At 35.1% G+C, this 26,531-nt stretch overlaps 1 protein-coding gene and 1 pseudogene across 1 annotated transcript in view; one reads left to right on the forward strand and one right to left on the reverse strand.

Moving 5' to 3' along the window:
• LRP1B (LDL receptor related protein 1B) overlaps window positions 1–26,531 on the reverse strand; it is a 1,597,029-nt gene that overhangs the window by 471,515 nt on the left and 1,098,983 nt on the right. Inside the window, exons 33-35 of the mRNA XM_074363587.1 lie at window positions 14,067–14,207; window positions 9,644–9,769; window positions 6,310–6,441 (exon numbers count right to left, since the gene is read on the reverse strand). Coding sequence (XP_074219688.1) covers window positions 6,310–6,441; window positions 9,644–9,769; window positions 14,067–14,207 — 399 coding nt within the window. The remainder of the gene's footprint in view (window positions 1–6,309; window positions 6,442–9,643; window positions 9,770–14,066; window positions 14,208–26,531) is intronic.
• LOC105083416 (swi5-dependent recombination DNA repair protein 1 homolog pseudogene) lies at window positions 22,815–23,834 on the forward strand (annotated as a pseudogene).

Genomic DNA, 26,531 nt, shown 5'->3' on the forward strand with positions numbered 1-26,531 from the left:
GCCTATTATCTTTCTCAATCGTAAGTACAATAGAATTTAAATTCTCATTATGAAATTTTTTCAGGGATCTGATGTTGACTGCTTCACGACTGGTTATTCCATTCAAGGCTTATGTAAATTTCAAGGGCAAAAATCCAAATGTGAATCCTTAGTGCAGGATTTAATTTGGGTGTCCCAAAGCAACCAACTCTCTTCTGCATCCATATCTCATTCCCAAACCCAGTTTCTTCATTGTTAAAAACACCATCTTCCCCAATATATTATTTTGATGATTAAAACTGAATAAATATATAACACTTCCCAAATGTTATTCCTGCAATATGATAAGTGCTTAATAAATATTAAGGGTTTTTGATAATGTTATTTTAATTTCTTCCTCTTTCAAACCTTCTCTTCCTAACACCACCTGGCAGTGATTAGTTCCATTTCTAGGCTTTCTACTTTAGCGAAGTCTCTGTTCTAAAAATAATAAGAAATTTATAGAGATAATTAGTTATTTTTTCCTTCCAAGTGCCCCAAAGGAACCACTTCCTGTTTACTGCCTCTGGCTAAGAATAAGGCCAAATGATAAGAAAGCATTAAAGATCAATCCATTGCTTATGACCAGTCCAAAAATCAATTAAATAACTTCCCATCTCCTCTATTAACTAGAAAATTATCTACTTGATTAAAAACTAATGGCCAACAGTCTCAGCTGTTGAATCATAGCTTTTATTTTCTAATGAAAAATAAAAAGGGACTAATATGTCCTTGGTTTTCTTAAAATGAGGGAAATACACTTTTTCAAGGTTAAAGTTACACTTAATATTAATGGTATCAATGTACCTAATCTAAAGGAAGCCTCTGCATGATCATCTGAACTGGCAGCATATCCAGCGCTGAGTTTCCATAAATAAATAGGTGCAGGTCTATTGTCTAAGAGTCACAGTATGAAATAATTTGAAAAACATCTGAAAGATTGACCTATCCATAAAAATACTGTCTTCACATGTCTTTACTGAGAGAATACTATGTCCCAAATAAGCTGACCAAAGATTTTATCATAGTAAGTCATCACTGTGAATCTTCTGGGACTTTTGGTTTCAGGTAACCTACTGAGGAATCCAGATGCCTAATAGAAGCTTCTCTTTCTTACTTTCTTTCTCTCTCTTCCTCCCTCCCCCTGTCCCTTCCTCCATCCCTTCCTTCCTTCCTTTCTGTTTTGAATTTGGAAAATATCCAAAAAGGCTTTGTGAAATATTTCCAGTAATTTGTTTAACCTGTAATGACTTATTCTATGTATGGTGATGGTATTTGTCTCCCAGCAGTGTTGGAAAGTTTTTGTTTCCTTGTGATAGTACTTTACATCTTGAAAGATACACTGGACTCGACCATCTACAAATACATACTAACTGTTCACATGATTCGAAAATAGTCCCGAAACAAGTTTGAAATGACAAAGCAATATTGGTTAACTGTCACAAGAATAAAAAGAAATTGTACCAGCCCTAAAAATTCACTTTGTAGCCAAGGAAATGGTTTTCATAAAATTGAAGAAATGTCTCAAAGCAACAGTATTATATTTCTTAAGCTATTGCTGTTACTGACACAAAAAGAGTTCTTTCTGTAATTCTTCTTTGGCCTTGGTTGGTGACAGAGTGATTACTAGAAAAATTCTGTAAAGAGCTGTTTTCTAAGCCTCCAGGCATAGAAAAAAGAGACTCACTTGAGTGCCACCTGCTTCCATTATGAAATGGGCTTAAAGTCACATGATTTGGTAAATAAATCAAAATGAAACACGGCCTTCTACCAGCACAAATTTGCAGAAGTGCAATATAGTTTCATCAGGTAATGCCAAGAATAGTCTAAATAAAATTGTGTTTAAGTGGTTACAAATGCAAGATGGCATAGTGTAAAGAATTAAAAATAGGACACTCCATTACTATACGGCCCCTTGATCTCTCTGGGTTCCAGTTTCCTAATCTATAACGTGAGGAAATCTACTAGATGGTATCCGAATGTTCCTTCTAATTCTAACATTCAAAGACACACGTAAACGTTGTGGGGCTATTAAGGAGCCGGTCTTTCTTGTAAATAGATAACATTCAACTGCGTAAATATGGAAACAATATTTTGTCACATATTTTCCTTCAGTGTTGCTTTTTTTTTTTTTAACAGATCTGATTTTTTAGAGCAGTTTTAGATTCACAGCAAAATTAAGCAGGAGTTCCCGTATATCATTTCCTTTCCTACAGTCACAACCTCCTCCACTATCAACATCTCGTACTAGAATGGTACACTTGCTGTAAGTAATGTATCTTCATTGACATGCCCATAGTTTACATTAGGATCTAAAGTTTACATTGGGGTTTACTTTTGGTGTTGCACATTCTATGGGTTTTAACAGATGTATAATGACATGTTTCCTCAGTTTTTTTTTTTTTATTGTCTTAACAGCCAGATCACTATGAGATTGTGTAAAAAAGCTAGAATATTACCCATAGAGTCAAACAATGACATTCAAGTAATGGAGCTTTCATCTTCTCTTTAAAAAAAAAATCCCTACAGATTATCCGTTCGTGCATTACCTCAGAAACCATTCCTTGTTTATCTTTATCCTCCGCAGCAACTTAGCTGTGATGTTCTACACCTAGCAGATAGGAACCCATCTTTGTTAACCCTGAGGTGGAAAACTCAAATTTGAACAAAAAGATGAAAAAAGAATATAAGCTTGAAAATGTCAGTAAACAATCATTCCCTGAGTAGAATGACCTCTATTTAAATAATATCCTATCACATGATTATTATGAAAAAGTCACAAACACCTCCAAGGTGGGAGGGGAGACACTAAATTGAGCATCGCTGACTGAAGATCACAGCACTACCTGGAGCCGTGAGCTATGTTTTGAGGACTTCTCCCCTAAATAAAATATATCTTTCAAAACATCAAATGCAGTATTCATTCATCAGGAGGAATATCACTCAGCAGGCCAAGATTTTCAAAGCTTAGTGCTTTTTTTCCAGTAGAATGGGACTTTTCCAGTGAAGTGATAAGAATGCTTTGAACATTTTAAAATAGCCAGAGGATCTTCTTTCTTCTCTGGAAAGTCTCCAGAATTGCTTCATCTGGTGAAAGAAATCCTTTCACTGTAGAAAACTTTGATTCATTAGAACCCAAACCCAGCAAGATTCAGATCTGTTTATCCTTGTGGAATGGACAGTTCTGGACGTATGTTTAACCCTGCAGATTGTGGTAACGAAATGATATTACATAAATAATGATAGTCATGTTTGACAAGTGTTCCTCCCTCACACCATTTCCTTGCTATGTTAAGAATAAGGGGCAACTGTGCCCTGACATTTTGGCATCTTTACCTTTGACTGATCCTAAAAGTAGAGATTATGTCCCTGAGGTGAACACAATTAATGAAAGAAGAGAAAATAGAATGCCTGCGAAGGCAACTAACAGAGGAAGAACCTTTAATCATGTTATAAAGGCCTCGGTGGGAAAAAAATTAGGGGTTGGCACCAAAAATTGTTTTCCCTGTCTCTCTGGAGCAACCAGTTCTTTTCTCTCCTTCCTCCCTGAAGCAGCTTTACTCAACGAAGTCACAGAGCTTGCATGTTGTCTATAATGATATTATAAATTATGCTGCTGACACATTCTGATCCTGATACACTTTTATAAAACACAATCAATGAAGGAACAGACTGCACAGCAGACAGAAGCACAAAAAGTACACAGAGACATGGCTGAGAATTCTTGATAACGCACCACCAGCACCATCATCTGTGTTTCAGTTGGTTTACTGTCTAAGTACTGTCTGCCAGCCTCCCAGGTTCACAGTTAATGACTTCAAGTGGCTGATGATGTTATTTAATCTTTAAATATCTGCTGATCATTATTATTAGTGGTAAGTTCATCTTCTCTAGAGACATTTACTAACCTATTCCTTCTGTCACCAAGAAGTTAAGAAACAACTATTACTCTATGCAGATAACTGAATAGGAAAAATAGTACCATCAGCAAACAGAAAACAAGATTTTTGCTAGTCAGGAGTTTAAATACAGCTTGCAGGGCATGTTTGTAAATATATACCACATACGCTAATTTCTACAATTTATTACTTTCCATTATTAGATATTGTTACTATTTTCTGAGCACATATGGTTATTAGACACTACACCAAATATTTGCATACATTGATCTAAATATCTCATACCCCCAAAAGTGAAGAAACCAAGCATCAGAAAAATTAAATAATGTAACCAAGCCCATAAAACTAGTAAGTGGTTAAACTGATATTAAAATCCAAGCTGTGTGTTACAAAAGCCTGGTCTCCTCCCACCATTTGTTTTACTGGCACCTGGGTCTCGAGCCCTCTTTGACCTCAAAGCAAGTTTCCTACTGCTTCTTTCTGATTAACAATAGGAACTTTAATAGACTCTTGAACATTCAAATTTCATGTGACTATTCCATATGCTTACATCTTTTTACGTTTATATAATTTCTAAGAACGTAGTTTAAAAATATGTCAGGTATAATATGAAGAACACAAAGCTTTAACTAATAACCAGTAATTGCTGTATTGAAAAACTGCTTTAATATAAAATAAGTTTATTATAAAATATTAATAATTACTAAGAATTTAGGAACAGGGAAAGTACTATTTTCTGCGAATAAAATTATCACCCCTCATGGCATACTGTAAGAAACTCGACCATTTAAGGGCCAACATAAAACCTCAGAGAATGAATTCAACCCATACAAATAATGAGTGTACTCTTAAGGAACAAGAGATTTACCAATGATCTAATTAGGATATTTGACCAAATTGCTAATTTGATCATTGTATTCAGAAATTTATCAAATACTTTCAAAAATCACTTTGGAGTCTTAAAAAAGTCAACTCTGTGACACCAACTAAAACAAGGGATTATATGTACTTCGTAAAAATATACTCATATATATATAAAATCTTTTCAAGAAGTTCAAGTTTTTCTTAGTTGTGAACCTACTATATCCTATATAATAAAATTCTAAGGAATAATATGCATATAAAGAAGAGGCAGGGTAGATTATACATGGTAGCATAGTGAGCCCTCCACAAATAGTGAAGTTTGATCAAAAACCACACTGATTTTGGCAAAATTAATATATTGCTCAGTAAAATATGCTGTATTTGTTTATATTTCCTTTTGGAAAAAGCCCTTTAAAAAGACACAGGAAATTTGCCTCTATGTGACTCCAAATATTTGATGCAAATAATTTGCTTAAGAAAAGTCATCTTTGAACCATTTATGAAAATCCCCAGTAATTCATTAATTTGTAGCAAAAAATTTCATTAACACATGATTGAAGACAATGTGTTAGAGCTGATGGACAAAACAGGCGTACTACAAGAAACCCACGTGCTGATGCTCGAAGATTTTTTAATAGATTACAAACCAAAGAACTATCTTTTTAACATTAGATAAAATTAAATCTTCACAAATATTAAAAAAAAACCCTAGAAGATACATATACATCTTCACCACTGAAACATTAATTCAGAATGTATATGATTTAGTTGGATGAGAGATGGAGAAATTTGTTTTTATAAGTTTAATCCCTCAAGTGTAGAAAAATAAATATGAATATTTATGAGAGAAGCATATCTGATGCTTATGCTATATCTGAATTCACCAATTAGCACAAAAAACTTCTTTACTTCAATAAATTTAAGTTTCTACCATCAATTCCAAATCACACATTTTCACTAGCCACAGCAAAATGATAGTATCCAGTCTGCTTTCTTTCACTGTTTGCTAAAACAAGATAAGGCAAAATTCTGACTTTGAAATGATAGCTACTGTATTCAAAAGTAATGTAAGATGGCTCAGCATTTATGATTGTTCCCATTATTTGAGCCTCATTTGCTACTACCTGTATTAGGATAATCACATCCTGAAAATATTTTAAATAAGATTAGGTTTAAGTACATAATAAATCAAAATGCTCTATATGTTTTTAATATTTATAGTTATATAAAAGTATCATTTGAAAAATAACAAAAAAGGATAAAAATAAAAATGAAGCAACCAAATGCCAATTATGGTATTTTAATGCCCTTGTACTTCAGATGCTGTAAGTTAGGAAAAGTTTACTTAATTTTTTTCAGACAAAACACATTTAAAACAACTTGTGTTAGGCTTAAAAATTCACTCCTAATTTGCTTTCTTATTCCTCATCTTGACTATCAATATACTGATGGAAAGGTTATATTTCCATCATGTTTAATAAATCAAGCAAAAACATCATACATAAATCATAAATGAAAAGCTATTTACCTGCATGGAAATCTATTCCCACAGCAAATGAAGTTCCTGATATAGGCATCAAAGCATCCATTTTGTCGCTTGGTTCCAGAGGTATTCCTCTGATTCCTTCATGAACAGAGTACATAAGAAATGACTCGATACCTAAATTAAAAAAAAAAAAAAGCCCCAAATAAATATTTAACAATAAAATCATTCCAGTAGCAAAAGCAGGGATCAAGATGGCAGAGTAGAGAAAAAAGACTCGGAACTCACTTCCTCCCATGGGTACACCAAAATTACAACTACTTACAGGGCAACTGTCTTTGAGAACAATCTGAAGGCTAACAGAAAAGATTTTCCACAAATAAGAGTATAAAGAAGGAGCTACAAGAAGATGTGTAGGAGGGGCAAAGACATGGTCTAATCAGGACACACACACCCAGGCCAGTGACCCACAAACAGGAGAGAAGTCACAACCACAGAGGTCCTACCTGAGGAGTGAGGGGCACAAGCCCCACACAGGCCTCCCCAGTCTGAGGGTCCTGCACTGGAAAGATGGGTTCCAGAAAGTTGGGCTTTGAAAACCAGTTGGACATATGTTTGGGAAAACCAGTTTGGACATATAGGAAATAGGCTCCTCTCTTAGGGAGTGCACACAAAATCTCACATATTCCAAATTCCAGCTCAGAGACAGTAGTTTGAAAGCTGCCTCGGTCAGATTCACTTGCTGATCTTGGAGAGCGTCCCGGAGAGGCGGGAGGCAGCTGGAAAGCCTCCTGGGGCTTGAGACACTGGCAGTAGCCACTTTTGGAATCTTGGGATCCTTCTCAACTATTCCAAACAAATTTAAGAGGAAGAAACACCTCCAAGTTCATTCTATGAGGACAGAATCACCCTAATTCCAAAACCAGACAGAGATGCCACAAAAAAGAAAATGACAGGCCATTATCACTGATGAATATAGATGTAAAAATCCTCAACAAGTATTATCAAACAAATTCAACAGCACATTGAAAGGATCATAAACCATGATCAAATAGTATTTATGCCAGGGATGCGAGGATGATTTTGTATCCAAACAAAACAAAAAAACAAAACAAAAAATTCTTCCAACAATCCAATTAAAAAATGGACAGAGAATCTGAATAAACATTTCTCCAAAGACATACAGATGGCCAAAAGGTACATGAAAAGGTGCTCAACATCACTAATCATCATGAAAATGAAAATCAAAACCACAATGAAATATTACATCACACCTGTCAGAATGGCTAGTATCAAAAAGACAAATACCAAATGTTGATGAGGACGTGGACAAAGGGAAATCCTTATGCACTGTTGGTGGGATTAAACTGATACCACCCTATGAAAAACAGTATAGAGTTTCCTCAAAAATTTAAAAACAGAACTACAAAATGAGCGAGCAATGTCACATCTGGGTACTTACGTGAAGAAAACAAAAACACTAACTTGAAAAATTATATGCACCTCTATGTTCATTGTAGCATTATTTACAATAGCCAAGATACAGAAGGAATGTAAGGATCCACAGATAGATAAACGGATAAAGAAAATATTATACACACACACACACATATACATTCAGATGCATACATACACAATGGAATATTAGCCAAAAAAAAAGGTTAAGAAAGAGTGAATCTTGCCACTTGTGACACGGATGGATCTAGAGAATACTACGCTAAGTGAAGTAAATCAGACAGAGAAAAGTCAAATACCATATGATTTCACTTACATGTAGAATCTTAAAAACAAACTAAACAAACAAAACAAAAACAGATTCATAAATACAGAGAACTAACAGGTTGTTGCCAGAAGGTGGTGGGGTGGAGGGTGGTGGTTGAAATAAGTTACACGAATTAAGAGGTATAACCTTCTGGTTATAAAATAAATACGTCATGGGGATGTATTACCGTATGGGGAATACTGTCAAAGGTACTGAATAGCTTTGTATGGAGACAGTTAGTTATTAGATTTGTTGTGATCATTTTGCAATTATTTAAATGTCAAATCACTATTTTGTATACCCGAAACTCACATACTATTGTATGTCAACTATATTTCAATAAACCAATAAATGAATAAAAATCATTCCATTAGCATTATTTCTAACAATCTTAATTTCTTTCATAAAAATATTTCTTAGCCTTTTTTATATATCGCAAACTACACTTCTGACTAATTGAAAGGTAAGTAAATGAGTAGCTCTCATATTTGAGAACCTTCTGGAGGACTGTTTGATAATGTCAATTTCTAAAAATTCCCAGAAAGTGATGATGCTAACAGTTTAGGAACCAAACTTTCATAAATGCTAAGATAGGTAATTCTTGGAAGCAGACCTAGCCATAGAACTAAAATTCACTCCTCTTCTCTAAATCCAAAACACCTCTTTGCTTAAGTACGATAATAAGCTTTGATTTTAGATATGATTTTAGATAACTGTATCACTGTATTTTATAATAGTTAGACTTCTTAAATCATTTTGAACACAAAAAACACACCAAATGCTTATTTTTTCCTAATATCTTGCTTTTCCAGCAGCAAAAGTCTGTCCTAAAACAAGCATATCTATCTATGCTGACTACTGTAAGTCTGCACACTGAGGTTTATAAATGTTTCTAATATATTAGAAAGTGTTTATATAGACATAAAATTGCCACATAAACATTTGATTTAAAATAAAAGATGATAATATTGACATATAAATTTCTCATATAAGACTGAAAGTTAAAAAAAAATTTAAGCTATGATTACTGGATAGAAAGAGCATTCAAGAACCAAAGCTCTCAGAAGTAGTCTATAAATAAGAAATAGGAAAACAGATTTTTTTTAGGTTCCAGTTCTTATGCAGTGCTCTTCTCTTTCAGTTAAGCACTCCTGAGAACTAATATCTTCTCTGGCACTGGCTCTTAAATACTTGAAAGAAAGTAAATACAACCAAATTCAAATTGGAAGGTAATTGCAAGCAATCAACCACTGTTTTTACTTCAACTTTTGCCTGTTGAAGTTCAAGGCAGCGTCTACTGGATTTGGTTAAAGGTTTGATAATAAACTGTAGTTCCTAAAAATAACTAAAAAATTAGGAAGTTTTAGGAGAATGTGATACATAAATTATTTCAGGTACATTAAAAATCACACACATATGAGATCAAGTAGTGTACTGTTGTCCTAATAACAAGCTAATGTTATTTGTTTCTCATTTTTTTAACATTTTTTATTGATTTATAATCATTTTACAATGTTGTGTCAAATTTGTTTCTCATTTTTAACTGACTTTAGTTGCCTAAAATCTGCCTGGATGAAGTAAATGCATCAGAACTAAGATTTGTCAAAAACCTCATACCTTGACATGACATGCGGTTCTTTTGGAGATAATATCCCACTGTACACATACAGGTCCTTGTAGTTTCAGATGTTGGTAGACAAAGCTGAGAACATCCACCATTATTTAGTTGGCAGGAATTGCTGCCTGCATAGAAGAAAAACAAACAAACAAAAAGAAAAATGAAATTCAAGAAAACTAAAGAGAACACCACTCAACATCAATAATTAGAATAAATATTTATGCTATTGTTAATTTATAAATACAGCCATTTCATACTGGTTAGTATCACATTTTAAATTCTCTGAAATAATCTGAAGTAGCAGATTACGGTTGAAGTCTGTCCTTCCAAAAGAATACATGTCATAGTAATTACAGACAACAATACTATAATTAATGTACAGTGTCAATTCAACTTTGAATACAATTTGAATACAATTCAAAGTTGCTAAGAGATTAGATCTTAATTGTTCCCACAGAAAAAAGAAATGATAATTATGTGATAATAGCTAGCACTATAGTGGCAATCATATTGCAATATATTAATGCATCAAATCAACACATACTTACTCTTAAACTTACAAAATGTTATCTGTCAATTATATCTCAATAAAAATAAATTACAAAAAATAAATAATTCTTTAAGGAAAGGAAGATGCATGAGAGGGTTGAGAGTTACAGAAAAGCAAAAGGAAACTGGCGCGTCAGAATCTGGTCATAGGCTTCTATAATATTTTACATCACAGAAACCAGGAGATTTCTTTTTTGACTTCTAAATTTCACTTCCACTCTACAGTTACCATCTTTTCAAGAATACTTTATCCAAATGTATCAAATAAGTACCTGTTGAATTATATTACTGACTCAACTCAAAGAATATGCCACTTGAAGTAAGAAGGTACATATATGCATATAAATATATATATAAATACGTGTATATACACACACACACACATGTATATATATACAATTATTTTTTTCAAAGCAAGGAAATACATTTTGCCATTCCAAGGAACGTAATTCTCCCAAAATAGATTTAAAAAACACCCATAGGAGTCATCTATTTAACTGGCATATTAATTTTCTTTATGCCTGAGTAGTAGCAATGACAAATGTTAGTCAGGTAATCACAAGTATGTATTCTACAAGACGTTCTATTGAATTTACTAGGCCCCATGTGCTAATTAAAGATGGTGGCATAAAGTTAAGTAATTTACAATCTTATCCAACAAGTTCATTAAATATCTCATTTTTACAACATTTTTATTATTCTAGGACATGCAGTGCCATTTACTGGATGTTCAGACTCTGATATGAAGTGCAGTAAATCAAGTGAGAATTACAAAGCACGATGAAAGCTATATATCAATAGTGCTCTATGGAAAATTCAAAATTCCAATGTAGCTCATTATTTCTCATCTGCTGAATTCAAGACAGTCTGATGGGATTTAATTGTTGAATCGAACCTGTCACAAGCTCTGTCATTTTTGAAGTGTGAAACATACTCACCTGGAGAGATTTCTCATCAGGAAATCTACCACATTCTCTGCTCATTTCCTATAAACGCCAGTTGTTCTTATGTAGGTCCACATACGAGAATGTGAGTTGCCCTGAACTTTTGAAATGTTTACCTTTATCTCTTACTTAAACTAATGGAGATTAACTGATTTATTCCCCCTTTATCCAAGCTGATTTAGAATTCAGATCTATGATTATTTTAATAATGAGACCATTATATTTACAGATCTACAGTAATTCTTTACTGACCAAGTTCATATTTCATTTTATAGAAAGCATGTGAGTGCATATCAACACACTGCCAAATCTATAGAGATATGCAGTTGGATACAGATTTATTTCAACTACCACTGAAGACTGAAAACCTGGGAAGAGATTGACAAGTGATGCTTAATTATAAAGTCTGAAGTAGGGAAAACAAGGGAATTGAAGAAGTAAAGAAAAATGGATTAGAGAATGAATGATTTATAAAAGCAAGAGAAAAGGAGGGGTTATATAACCGTGCTAATATAAAAAATTTGTGAAAAAAAGAAGAAAAAGGAGCTTCCGAGACTGTGCATGTATTTTGAAACATAATTGTAACAATAGAAATATAGTGCATTATATTTTTAAATAATCAAATTAACTATGTTATCAATTGTGTTGTACAACAATATCACATCATTTGTTTAATCCCTAAGGGAAAATGACAGTGAAAAAGAAAAACTAAACTAAACTAAACTAAAATAAAATGAGTCATTATTTTAAGAAGTATTTTTGCCTATTAAATATAGATTTGATGTAGAAAAATATTAGAATGATTTTTAAAAAGTGATAACTTAGGTAGTGACTAGGACATTAGAAATACTGGCTTGGCTTAATATTTTGTAATAACATTGATGTTCAAACTTCATTCCTTAATTTTCTAGTGAAACTAGAAAGTCCACTTGACTAACGAGAAGTCTCAGCTCTCTGGTGATCTATGTCAAAAATGATAAATGAAGTGGCTAATTGTACTTTGAAATCCAAAGTGGTAGTAATGTTAACACCTTAAATAGCCCTAAATTGCTCATATTTCATACTAATGAAGCTTTTAAGCTACCTGCTGTGACTCTGTTAATGGGATTGTCTTTCATACAGATGCTTTTATCAGCATAGTTTTCTAGTGAAAACAGTATTCGCCCTGCATTTTAAACTTAGTCATGTTATACCATTAATTTCTAAGTGCCCGACATCATTGTCAGTTTGGTGATACTTTCACAGTGTGAAGAAACCTCAACTGTACCTGTGGGATCAAACCCTTAAAGGAGAGGGGAATCCTGTTAACATGAACAATGTCAGTCAAGCATAATATACAAAATGTTTTCTCCAAGAAACTTTATTGGAACTGTATCTGGAAAAATTCGACATATTGTATTACTTTATAATTTCAAAGTATGTTTGTTCACATTTTGAAGGAGTGAATATATATGTACATTTTTTTAAGAAAACGTTTGTAAATGTAATCTTTCTCTTTGTTGTTTTCTGTAATGTGTGCTTTCAGATATAATCAAATTCTGTATGGACTATGAACCAAAGTTTATCAGAGTACTGTTAAGTTTTTACAGTTAACAAATACATTGTATTGAAATCTACAAAAATGCCATATTTTATTTAGTACCAGTGTTTTATTCCCAATTATATCATGTATTTTCCATGACATGAATGCCAGTAAACTTATTTATTTTGATACAGAAAATTTTCTATTACATAATTCCTAGTGGAAATACCTCTGTTCATCATTATAGACAATGACCAAAAAAAAAATATGTCAGAGAACAAATACAGATTTATGTGTAAGTGTTTGAGTGTCAGGGCCTTCCCAACCATGAAAGGATCCCAGTAATCAGTTCAGATTATTTTACGAAGCAATTCTTTACTCTTTAAAAAAAATTTTTTTTTTTTTTCATAAAAAAGCTATACATGTCCTGCTTCTCCTGGCAAGAAAGATTCCAGACCAAAATCTGGCCCATCTGCCTTTTCAGGAAAGAAAACCTTGAATCTGGTCTTCATTTTGTCTCTTGATGTGCAGGTACAGTTCTCAGTTAGGATCTCCAATAAGTCCTGCCTGTTTGGCTGTTGTCACCTGTCTTCAGAATTAGTGATCCCGTTGGTTCACAATTCTTATCTCTATGCTTATTGGCATTGGTCTACATGCCCAAATCCTTTAGATAAGAATCCTTTTAAGTTTTTTTGAAATTATTTCCTAAGAAAAAAATGGATCTGAAGTGAAGGATTTTCATGGCAGAGGTTAAAATGAAAGAGTAGAATACAGAAGAAAAAAAAAAAAAAAAAACTCCTAGGAAGGGAGTTCTGCCGATGTCATGGATCATGAACCAAAAACTAAGAAAAGACGAGCAGGTGTGGGGCTGTACTGGCTGGCATCTCTAATTGCCATTTGGGCAACGTGACAAGTCCACCTATGTAAACCATCTGTTAGTTCTCTCACTCCATTTCACTGCACACCATTTGGACAAGCAAAAACAAAAAAGCAAAATGCTTAGAGCCAAACAACATAGGGCTTCTTGGTTGTGAAATTCTTGCATCAACATAGTCCATTTGAAGTCCCCACTTAATTCAATTTCTGGACTTAATTATACATTAAATGTATTTTGCTGGGATTTTTTTCTTCTTATTATATTTTTAAATTGAGAACTCGATCACACCTCTTTGAAGACCTGACAAATTAAGATTCCTTGGGCAGCTTTGCTAATGTTTTGAAAGCTCATTATACATCTCATGTTAAAGGCATTTCTTCTACAGTATTAAGCACAAGTTGCCTCCCCCCAGCTTTTTCTTATTAGGAGCAAAACTAGGAAACTTCAGTTGTTGAATTGAGAAAATAACACGAAAAAAAAGAACATTATATATTCAAAATGCGGCACAAATTCACTACCGTGTGACTTACCTTGCTGTGCTTCTTTATCATACACCTTCATATGAACAACCCCAGAAGTCTTATTTCTTAGAACCGTGGGGTTTCTTCCATCTCTTTTGCTGCAGGTTCCAAGCTGAGCTAAATTCTGGTCTGCCCACCACAGTTTCTTATCTATAAAAAATGAAAAGGTTTTTTTTATGAAAAAGATAATCATCTTATTAAATAATAATAAAGAGCTATTAAACTATAATGCTTTCTGATTTCTTTTGTTAAATTCCCAAACCCCGTTTCTAAGGGAAAAGCAAAATCTCTTTTACTTTTAAAAATGTAAACCACAGTGCATTCTATTGTTTAAATGTTCCTTCTCTCACTCCAATTAGAGATTCTTGACATTCACTTTTCTTTTTCTTAAAAAGACAGATGATATACATAAAATTACATTGCAAATAAATATGGGATATAGATTTTATTATTTGCATACTTAACCATGATCATAGAAGCACTGTACTATATTTTATATAATCCTACAAAATATCTAAACAACATCCTCAAAAAAGATTGTTCTCTAAGTTTTGTTTAAACTGTGTAAACTTTTAATCACTGGTACTCTCCATTACTGGATTCTTCACGGTTATAGTAATCTCTTTTATTTTTTGTACAGTTTATGCTTCTTTCTCCAAAATTGTATTAATGTACATTATCAACTTGTACTGAGTGTTAATTTTCTAGTAGAGATTCTGCAGTGTGTCACAGATTAAAAAAAAATAGGTAGCGAGAATTCTAGTGAAAATTATACACTTATTATTATATGATGTCAAATTGTCATAGCAAAACTATAAGGATGCTATTATCACTTTTTATTTCATAGATGAAGATCCTGAGATTCATAGAAATTAACTATCTTAATCTAATTTACATATACGGTCTTCCTATCTCCAAAACTTGTGTTCTCCTAAGACCCCATGCTGAGTGAATTAAAATATTTAAGGTAATGAAATAATTTCAAGTAAAGGTCATAATTTTAGAGGTTTTGAACAATTTAGGCTTTTCAACAGAAATCTAATTAAAGACAACTAAGACCACATCAATTTCCACTTAGAAGTAAAAATAAGGTTATTGAACTCAGTGAAGAAAACCATGTAGTCTCTACTTTCAAAGTACAATTATTCTCATTCAAATGCCATGATGTTTTGGCTGAACCAAAGCCTAGTTTCAGGTACTGCAAGAACAATAATAACATAGACATTAACAATAACCATGCTTTTCTAAATCTGATTTTGTGCAATGCACAATTCTAAACACTGTAGCTAGATTAATTCATTTAATCTTCACAAAAATTCTATACAGCAAGTACTACTATTATTAAACCATTTATATAACTAATCATCAGGGAAATGGAAATCAAAACAACAATTAGATATCACTTCACACTTGTTAGAATGGCAATCATAAAATAAATTTTTAAAAAGATAACAATGCTGGCAAGGACGTGGAGAAATTGAAACTCTTGTGCACTATTGCTGGAAATGTAAAATGACACAGTTGAAAACAGTTTGGAGGTTGCTCAAAAAACTAAAAATAGACTACTATATGACCCAGAAGTCCCACTTTTGGGTCTATATACAAAATAATTGAAGTCAGGATCTTGAAATGATATTGACACTTCAATTTTATTGCAGCGTTATTTATAATAACAAAGGTATGGAAATAACCTAAATTTCCATCAAAAGATGAATGCCTGAATAAATGGCTATGTACATACAACAGGATATTATTCAGCCTTAAAAAAGGAGAAAATATTCTTACAGTGCATGTTAATAATCAGGGAAGCTACGCACGTGTGGGGATGAGGGGGATGGAGGAAATCTGTGTATTTTCCTTTCAATTTTGCTGTGAACCTAAAACTGCTCTAACAAAAGAAGGTATTTTTTTTAAAAAAAGGAATTTTTCCATGTGCAATAACATGGATGAACCCTGAGGACATTATGCTAAGTAAGATTAGCCAGTCATAAAAGGACAAATATTGCATGATTCCACTTACATGAGCTACCTAAAATGGTCAAACTCGTAGTAACAAAGAGGAGAATGATGGTTGCCAGGGGCCGGGGGATGGGAGGGAGGGGGAGTTGCTGCCCAGCAGGTAGGAAGTTTCAGTTACAGGAAATGAGTAAGTTCTACAAATCTACTGTGTAACACTGTGCCACTAACAATACTGCATCACACACTTAAAAACTGGTTACAAGGATAGACCTCATGGTAAGTGTTCTTACCACAATAAAAGAAAATAAGAAATAATTGAAGACTGCTATCAGTGCTATGAAGCAAACAGGCACAGTTTCATTTTTTATTTATATTGGTTTCTCTGCCTTTGCACACGACTCCACTCCACTCACCCTTCACTGCGCAAGTCTGACCCCACCCTCAGTGAGATACTCAGGCTAGCAGACCCCACGTTGACACTTCCTTCCTGTTGATCCCAACACCTCTATGGACAGAATCATACGGTTTTGTATTAAACCCTTGCTTTTCTTTTCACTTGTACTACTTTGACTCCTTATCCAGAGATGGAAATGCCTGAGAACAAGGGTCCTTCTTTGAACTATTCACAGTGCTTTACATTTTTTTTCAGCTGAGCGTGATGCAGAAATTCCCTAAAGACCTGTGCAAAGACTGGGGAAATAATATCCCTAAAAATATCTCCCATAATAATTCATAACTTAGAAAACATTTAAATAAAGCCATCTCTCCCATTTCTTCTTGATATCATCTTTTAAAATTATCTATTTTTAACTATTATCCTTTTTGAAGCTCCCTCTACCATAAAGAACTCTGGCTTTGACTGCATAATTATTACTTAGAATCACATTTGTTTCTCTGACATTTTTTTTCCTCATACTTTTATTCATAGGAATATACCAGAATCTTCAGAAAATACCAGAATTTAAAAAACTGCTTGCTTGAGCTGTATCTGTCATTAAGAATAACTCTGTTTCATTATTATGGCCTGAATTATGTCCCCCCAAATTTATACATTTAAGTTCTAACTCTCAGTACCTGAGGTGGGGACTGTATTTGAACAGAGGGTCTTTAAAGAGGTAACTAAGTTAAAATTAGGTAATTAGGGTGGATCCTAATTCAACATGACTGATGCCCTTATAAAAAGAGAATATTAGGACACCAACACCCACTCAGAGGGAAGATTCCAGCGGGGAGAAGAGCGCCACCCGCAGGCCGTGGAGAGAGGCCTCAGCAGAAGCCAGCCACACTAACACCTTCAGCTCAGACTTTAAAACTCCAGATCAGTGGAAAATAAATCTCTCTTTGGCCACCCAATCTGTGGGACTTTGCTATGGCAGCCCTAGCAAGCTAATACTTCATTACTAAAGGTATTAAAGCAATTTATGAACTATAAAAACAATTAACATAAACATAAATTGATTCTACCATACGGTCTCCAAACTCTTCACTCAAAAAAAGGCAAAAAAAAAAAAAAAAAAAAAAAAAGAGAGAGAGAGAAAGAAAAAGAAAGAAGGGAAATAAATTTACTGAGACCTACAAAGTTCCAAGGCCTTTTCTAGGATCTGAATATAAGCAAAATAAGCAAATATGACTGTCTCATTTAACCATTATAATGGGATGGGATGTGTTAAGACATCTGTCAATAAACAAAATCTACAACATGAGAAAAAAAAAATCGATAAATATGGTGACAAACATCAAAAGAGACAGCCAGAAGAGCTGCCTGGGAATTTGGGGGCATTCCCCTGGTGACTTCAGTAAGTACATTTCACTCTAATAGCTCCAAAATTTCTATCTTATACCTAATATCTTCTTAATCTTCAGTCTGTGTAAAATCCAATTACATAGTAGGAATTTCTACCAGAATATAATAAAGTCATAGTCAACTTTAGATTACCAAAATAAAATTAATTTTATTTTTTCCATGTGCTTCTGCTCCTTTCCCAGTAGACTTCTATTATGAATTTAATGTTTGTGTCCCCATCACACCAAATTCATATGCTGAACTCTCTCTCAAGGTATGGTACCTAGGGAGGTGATATAGGTTTTAAGAATGAATAGAATAAAATAATGCCATTTGCAGCAACATGGATGGACCTAGAGACTGCCATTCTAAAATGAAGCCAGGAAGAGAAAGAAAAATACCATATGGTATCACTCATATGTGGAATCTAAAAAAAGTAAAAAAGAAAAAAAAAAAAAAGAAGACACTAATGAACTCACCTATAAAACATACTTGCAGACATAGTAAACAATCTTATGGCTACCAGGGGAGATGGGGTAGCAAGGGATAAATTTGGGAGTTTGAGATTTGCAAATGTTAGCCACTATATATAAAATTAGATTTAAAAAATTTCTTCTGTATAGCACTGGGAACTAGATTCAATATCTTGCAATAACCCTTAATGAAAAATAATATGAAAATAAATAAATAAATAAATATATATACACACACACACACACACATACATGACTGGGACATTGTGCTGTACACCAGAAACTGACGTATTGTAACTGACTGTACTTCAATTAAAAAAAAAAAAAAAGGAATGAGTGGAATCCATGCTCTTAAAAGACGCACCGCTGAGAGCTTTCTCATCCCTTTTGTTGTGAGACAGTAAGGCCATCTGGTGGTCTGTGAACCAGGAAGCTGACTCTCACCTGACATCAAATCTGCTGCTACCTTGATCTTGGACTTCCCAGCCTTCAGAACATTGAGAAATAAATGTTTGCTGCTTAAGCCACCCAGTCGATGGTATTTTTGTTACAGCAGCCTGAACTAAGACAACTTCCCCCAGTAAATGGCCCCCCATTTAGTCATCAGAGGTAAAAACCAGATAGCCATCTTTTTTTCCCTTCCCCACCTTAACAGTATCTCCCAGAATCTTATCCAGTCTGAGCAAGCCCACTTAATTCTTCACTTTTATAATCTCAGGGATTTTTTATTTCCCCTCCATCCCCACTAAACCTGCTTAGCTCAGTGCCTCACCACTTCTCATTCTCCTATCATTATCGTGATCTTGCCAAAATGCAAATTGAAGCATGTCACTCTGCTGCTTAAAACTCTCCAATGCTTCCCCAGCCAAATCACTTAGCATGGCGCAGAGGCCATCCATGATTTGACACTTACTTAATTTTTCATCATCAGATCTAGTAGTGAAGCAGTAAACTAGCCTCTGCTCCAAAATGGCTTTCCTGATGCAGAAACTGTTTGCTGATTCACTCTGACTTGGAATTCCTACAACTTGTCTTTTTCTCTGACAAACTCCCACCTCTGTTTAACTTGCTCAACTGCTTTTGTGCTAAGCTGCCCATCACCTTCCCATTATACGCTCTCACTGCCCTCACCAGAGCCTCCTTTGTTCTAGGAAGAAAGTAACATTCTAATAACCTCCTGAGCTCCAGAAACCCACAAACCCATCGTGAGATTTTCATGACACCAGACACAATTGTTTCTGAGTGGACTTCCAGAACAAGGAGAACGCAAGACCCGCACACCCCGATCCTTCTCACCTGCTCCACACCCCAAGACCCTTCCCATAAAACTTCCCCATACTCCATACCTGGGGGACACACAGTTCTAAAGGCACGAGTCTACCGTGGTCACCTTTGCCTGACAAAGCAATTAAAGTTGTTTCTTTTCTACTTCACCCAAAACGCTGTCATCGAGGCTCAGTTCAACACCAGTGCACAGAGGCCAACATTTCGGCAACAGTACTGCCCCCTGTGCACCATGTTCCAGGAGTACTGAATGGCAGTCAATTTTCAACTTTCTAAGGATAGAATTAACTACGTTATGAGAAAAAAAAAAAAGATGGAAATAAGCAAAATGCAGCTTATTGGTAAAGAAAAAGAATTAGAACTATTGTGAAGAAGGGACACACCTACATATCGGAATGAGTCTATTATTTATAATTATACAGGAGCCATTACATTTTCACTTGGTACCTACTGTGAATGAGGAACGCCCCTCCACCTGGACAATCAGGGTGGAGAAGCCTGCTTAGAGCAGTCTGTTAGCCTGGCAGCTGATCCTCCGTGCAGGAGGAGCTTTCTGCCATTTGTCTGAAGCTCTAGGCAAAAATCTATTTCTTAGGGCAGTAATAGAACTAGAAGTCTCTTTGTTCTGCCTGCTCTGAAGACTCGCTTTTATTTATTTTTCTTAAACAGAGAATTTGGAGAATGGCAATGAAGGTGGTCTGGAGAGCATTGCAGAACGAGGCCCAGTTTTGCTTTGAAGTCTTTGTGAACTTGAGCTGACAGATATGTCCCTAAATTCTTTCAGTGCATTGTCACATTGAGGTTTGCCTCCCTGAGAGCTGAGGGGATAGTCTGGGGTTGTAGGGAGGAAAACTTGCGGATGGCAGGTAATTTAATCTCCAAGTTGATGGCTTGACTGCGTTGCCAGTGAACTAGTATTTGTGCCATGATGAAGGAGAGAATGACAGTGAGAGGGAAGAATTAGCTGACAAAAACAAGGCAGCTCCAAATAACTGCCCGCTGAGATGTTTAGAAAACAAAAAGTAGAGCACGTTCAAAGCAGAAGATTGTTTTCATCAGAAAAAGGGAAGATGAGAAAGAGGATGGGGAGGAGAAAGTGATGAAGACCCACTCATTCACAACTCTGCAGCCCTGTGTTTATTTATGTATCTGTCTCCTTGTTTAAAATGCAAGGCTCTTTGGGTGAGGAATTATGTCTTATTAATTCTTATCCTCCATACATGTGCCCATGCTAGTTACATGGGTGGTTTTTAAGGCTGGTTGAGAGTCATTACAGTAGGTGAGAGAGTGTGTTTCGGAGTCACACAAAGATGCTCAGGCACCTGGCTGTGACACTCTCTGGGGGATCATGTTTCCTCCCCTATACTACTAGTTAGATTTAGTCCCAGAGAGGCTGGTGGAGATTAGAAGCGCAATTCCTGACAGTGGAAAAGAATAATGCTACTTGCCTGTGGTGATCACTCCAAAGTGATCGCCAAGTTCAAGTAATATATAAAATGTCCTGTTAAGACAGGAAACATATAATATTAGAGCTTCAAATGTATACTTATAATTCTTGTAAACAAGCGAGCTGAACAGAGTTCAAAGGAAACAACTTAATTCTTTGACATTTACAGATACATGTTTAGGAGAAAAGTTTAGGAGAATCATTTTACCCCCTGTTACGGGGCTCAGCTTAAGCAAGGACTGAAAATATTAAGTTAGTTGATGACCATTCTTGTTTTGGACAGTTGTATCTCCCCTGAATCTATATGTTGAAACCCTTGCCCCTAGTTACACTATATCTGGAGTAGGGTCTTTAGAGAGGTAACTAAGGTTACTTGAGGTCATAAGGGCGGGGCCCTAATCCGTCAGAACTGGTGTCATTACAAGAAGACATCAGGGATGTGAGCACAGAGGAAACACCGTGTGAGAGGACGTTTATCTGCAAGCCACGGAGGCCTGAGAAGAAACCCAGCCTGCTGACACCTTGATGAGGGACTTCCAGCATCCAGAACTGTGAGGAGATCAGTCTGTACTGTTTGAGCACCCCGTCTGTGATATTTTGCCATGGCAGCCCTTACTGACTAACACACCACCTCATACCTGCTACTTTATTAGGAGCAGAACAGAGTAGTGGGATAGTTACTGGAAAGAGTCTGAGACATTTTGAAGATCCAGGCTGAGAAGCACAGGAACCACAGAGAGAAAACTCACCCTAGATCGAAGCAGATCTGAACCTTACCTCTAAAATACACTCTGCTTACCTACTTCCAAATTACTTCTAAGATCTCTACCACCGCCACACTAATCCAAGGTGTCCTAGTCTGTCACCTGGACCTCCTGAAGTTCACTAGCTTCTAACCTCACCCTCCCCCAGGGCGCAGTCAGCACACAGCATTGAATCATCGTTTTACAACATAAACCAGGATTAAAAAAAACTCCTGTTTAACCCTTCAGTAGGCTCTTAAAACAAAGTGTTCAGTTTTTTACTATGGCAGTAAACCCCCCAGAATCTGCTCCTTTGCCGCTCCTCCCCTGCGGAAGGAAGCCGCAGCCCCTCCAGTCCCATTAGCCAGAAGCTGCCAAGCATTCTCTGGCCTTAAGGGGCTTTTATTCACTATTTTCTCTTCCTTAGACATCTTCACAAGGCTGGACCTTTCTTGCCCTTCAAGTGTCAGCTCAAATAGCACCTCTTGGGCCAGGACTTCATGGAAACTCTTCTCTGCTTTATTTCACCTCACTTTATCTGATAATTTTCATAAATGTTGATTATTTATTGTCTACTCCAGCTAAATGCAAGTTCATGAAGACAGGGATTTAAGTTCCTTTTTTCACCCCTGTGTCTCTGGCTACTTTAAAAAGGCATAATCTAGATTTTTAAAAATGATTTAACAAATGCTAACTATTCTAATAGACATTCTGGTTCTAGAAATAATTGGGGTTGATACTAGAAATATCCTCAGTTCAGTCACTTTGATGCTTAGGGCATGCTTTGGGCAAATGGGCTGTGTGTGAATGAGAGAGGGGAAGAGATAAAGAATTGAAAAACCGACCACCTTGAATTATTATCACCTGGGGCCTGGACAGTTTTACAAATTTTTCTTTTTTCTTTTGTTTTGATACCCCTGAATAAATGGGACACTGGGGAACAGATCTTCACTTTTCCAAATACCAAGGCGTCTCAAACTTCTGATGCTGAGTTTCATCAGTGAACCTCGAGGCAGCAAGGAGTGACCATATGCTGCTCCTTCCGTGGCAGCCACGGTCAACGGGGACATGTCTGAGGTTGGGTCCCAGCTGTCCACTAGGCAGTGAGGAGTGGCTAGAGAGGGAGTGGCTAAAGGTCAGCAATTAAGATCTTCCTTAGGAAGTAGCCTGAGTTCCTCTAGAGAGTGCAAAGAATAGGAATATCAACTTAAAATCAAAATAAGCAGAAAGCTGCAGCTGACAGTGCTTTTTGCACTCTCTGGGGATGGCAGGGGTGGGGCACAGTGGGACGTGCTGTGCTGGGAGGCAAGTGGGTATCTGAGAGCCGCATTTCGGGGGTCAGCTGTGGAACTGAGTTGAGTTTGCACCTCGAGGTAAACCAAGATTACATTTTCAAGATCAAAAGTCTAGCAGACCCATCTGTGTTTTTCCCTAGCACACCACAGGCCTGTGCCAGTCCACCATCAGCCCATACAGCCAGTTCAAGAAAACCACCTATGATTACAACACTTAGCGAAAACACCTAGAGAAAATGATGCAGGAAAACAGGGTTTTCATTCAATTCTTGGCACAGCTGTGCTAAAATGTCTTAAACTAGAGGATGAAGAGAATGATCAGAACTTTTCAAAGAATCCAGCATCTTCAACACCAGGAAGCAGTTTGGAAACTCAAGAACATTTTAAACTGAACGAGAGCGACTATGAAGAAAGCAAGTATCTGAAGACTCCCTTTAAGAATATCAATGCACGCGGGTCTGAATCACTTGATACTGGCCCCCGCAGTCATCTCTAAACTGATTATGGGAATGAGAATCTTCCCAAATGAGGATTAAATGAAGAAAAAGCAAAATTGGTGAAGCAGGTTCAGGAGAAGGAAGACCTTCTTCAGAGGCTAAAACTAGTCAGAATGTATAGATCAAAGAATGATCCGTCTCAGTTACAGTTGTTAATAAAGAGCCAACTGTTGCTCTGTGAGTTACAGTCAGCTTTGTGTAAGAAACTAAGCTTTACTCAGTCCATAGACCCCTATGGGTTAGATAAGAAATTGCTACACTGTAACAGAAATGAAGAAGAATTAATAGGTGTTTAATTCATATTTTTTTCCTCCAGAATACCTTTGTGAATGACAACTTAATTAAAAGATAGGTATACATTTTAAAGGGAAGATGTAAACCATAAGGGCTTAGAGAAAGATACCCTGGTGAACCTGGATTAATTCAGGGCTCCCTGTCAATGTAAATATAAACTAAGATCTAAAATAAAAATTTCATATTTTAAAAAAATTTGCCAAAAAACTTAACAGTTAAAAAAATTAAAAAATCATGTTTAAAAATAATTTGGATAATTTCGGAAGTCACTTTTAATACATTATTGTGTTTATTTTGGCAAAAAGTTCTATTTTAAATGTTAAAAAATAGTCTAATCAGTGAATACCTAAACCTAAACTGGTGAACAAGTATCTGCCTCTCTTCTCAGTTCATGACTCTTGTTTCCATCCAATTTACCACATATTTCCATCTGGATGATCTAGCAGGTGATTAGACTCGTAGATTCAAAAATTTTAAACAAATAAGTAAATAAATACATTTTAAAAATCAAAACAAGCAGGTTTAATCATGCTGCGCAATTTTTAAGGTAGGTCATCTTAAGATTGGACCTCCTGATGTTCTGAGCAGATTGGGACTTGGAATCACAATAGTGTGAATATTACTCAATAAAAAAAATGTTAAAAAAAAAAGCCAATAATGTGAATATTAAAAGAATACAGTGTTCCTTTGTCTGTCAGAACAGCAATCTCTGGGGCTCTCTTGTGCACTTCCTTTAAATCAACCAAGCTCTATATTTTTTGGTAAGATTTTACTTTCCTTGATAACCTCTGCTCATTTGGAAAATGGGGTAGAAGGAGCCATAGTGGACCATGGGTCGAGCCAACCATCCATTAACTTTTGCTGCAGAAGTCACTAGAACTACCCCGTATCAGATTGCCCTTCCAGGTCTGCCTGTATGACAGGCTTTCTATGGTTTCTAATCTTGGATTGTGTTGAAATTTCTATTTAATTTTGGAGTCACATGTATTTTTATAATAGACGTTTCTTCCCATAATGAAGGTCTCTGTTCCTGGTAACCAAACCCTGTGTATAATAGTGCCCATGAAGTATAAATCTCAGTAAATCTTATCCTAAATATATCCTCATTTTTATGTTCAGGTCTCGGTTTTCAGCTTTTGGAAGGACTCTGAGAAATGGAATGAGGCTAAGAAGATGACAATCATAACGTAGAAGGGTCTGAGAATCATGCACCCTGAATGAAATAAAGGAAACTAGGTGTCTAACTATAGACATTTCAAATGGAACAGGGGGAGGGCTGGGAAGAACAGCACTGATATCATCAACTGACAGAATGCCTATGAGTGCAAGTGAAGACTTAAAAATGTGTAAACCATCTAACTCAGAAATGCTACAGCTAAAACTGTACTCTAAGCTCTGCAAATAAATAGTTACAGGGATAGTCATTACAATATCTATAATTTAAACAAACTTTAAATATTAAATGTTTATATACAAGTAATTATTTAAATAAAATATATTTAAGTATACAGTAGAATATTATGTAAACATTAAAATTATATTGTAGAAATGTTTACTGACCTAGAAATCAACGTTTACAACAAATTAAAAGTGAAAGGAACTTGATATATAATTTTTTAAAAGACATGTTATAAATTTTAACTTTTCTAAGTTTTTTTTTCTAAGTAAAGTTTTAAATCAGAGTTCTATGACAAAAATTTCTGAGATCTTTAAATTATATTATTCTATTCATTTTTTAATCATTTACTCAATTAATTATTAGTCAATTAATACTCAATTTTGATTTCAATTAATTTAAATCATCTTTATAGGGTGCTTCTGGAGCAATTTTTTTCTTTTGATATTATATGAGAATCAACAAACTAGTATTTTATTCTGTTTGAACACACTGTATATTATAAGGTTCCAATATTTAAAAAATTGCTTCAAATGGCTGTTCTATCTTGGATAATTTATTGCTCTGTCCTTATTATTAAAATATGAATGTTGTTGTTGTAGTAACTACCCAACTCCTGACACTGCCAAATAATTAATACTGTAAAATTTACTGACTAGAAATATATATGTGGGTGTAAATATAAATATATTACTGGGAAAAAGGTTAAAAAATAAATACTGTCACAAATGAATGATCTTTGCTGCTCCCATTTGCCATGTTCCTGTCTTTTCCAAATAATTTACTATGATCTATCTATTCACTTGAAAATAAAAACATGTAAAACCTCCACATTATAGCACATTTCACGGGGAAACATGACCCATTTAAATAATGTTACCAAAATATTATGTCATTGCTACTCAATACTTTGAATTGAATTGAATGGGATAGCTGCCAGCTGGTGCACACTCTTGAACCAGAAAATAAAAATAAAATTGTTGTTTGCAAAGTAAGCATCATCTCATAATCCTTTATTTTATAGTCTATTAAGTCATAAATGCTGTGTTTTAAATTTGAATCATAAAACACACAAAAATGCATGTGCTTTTCATAAAGAAACTCAGAACCAGCATCCTTACTTGATCACTTCATTGTGCCCTCATTCTCATAGATGGAAATCCACAAGATAAGAACTTAGTATATTAGAAATAAGTCACAGTAAAATGTTCTTGAAGAAAGAATACAACTCTGAATTTCCAAAGTCATACAGTGACCATTATATTTGGGGTCTTAAGCAAAATGATAACTATTAATACATTGT

This window comes from Camelus bactrianus, chromosome 5 (genome assembly GCF_048773025.1).
Source record: "Camelus bactrianus isolate YW-2024 breed Bactrian camel chromosome 5, ASM4877302v1, whole genome shotgun sequence".
Taxonomy (NCBI): Eukaryota; Metazoa; Chordata; class Mammalia; order Artiodactyla; family Camelidae; genus Camelus; species Camelus bactrianus.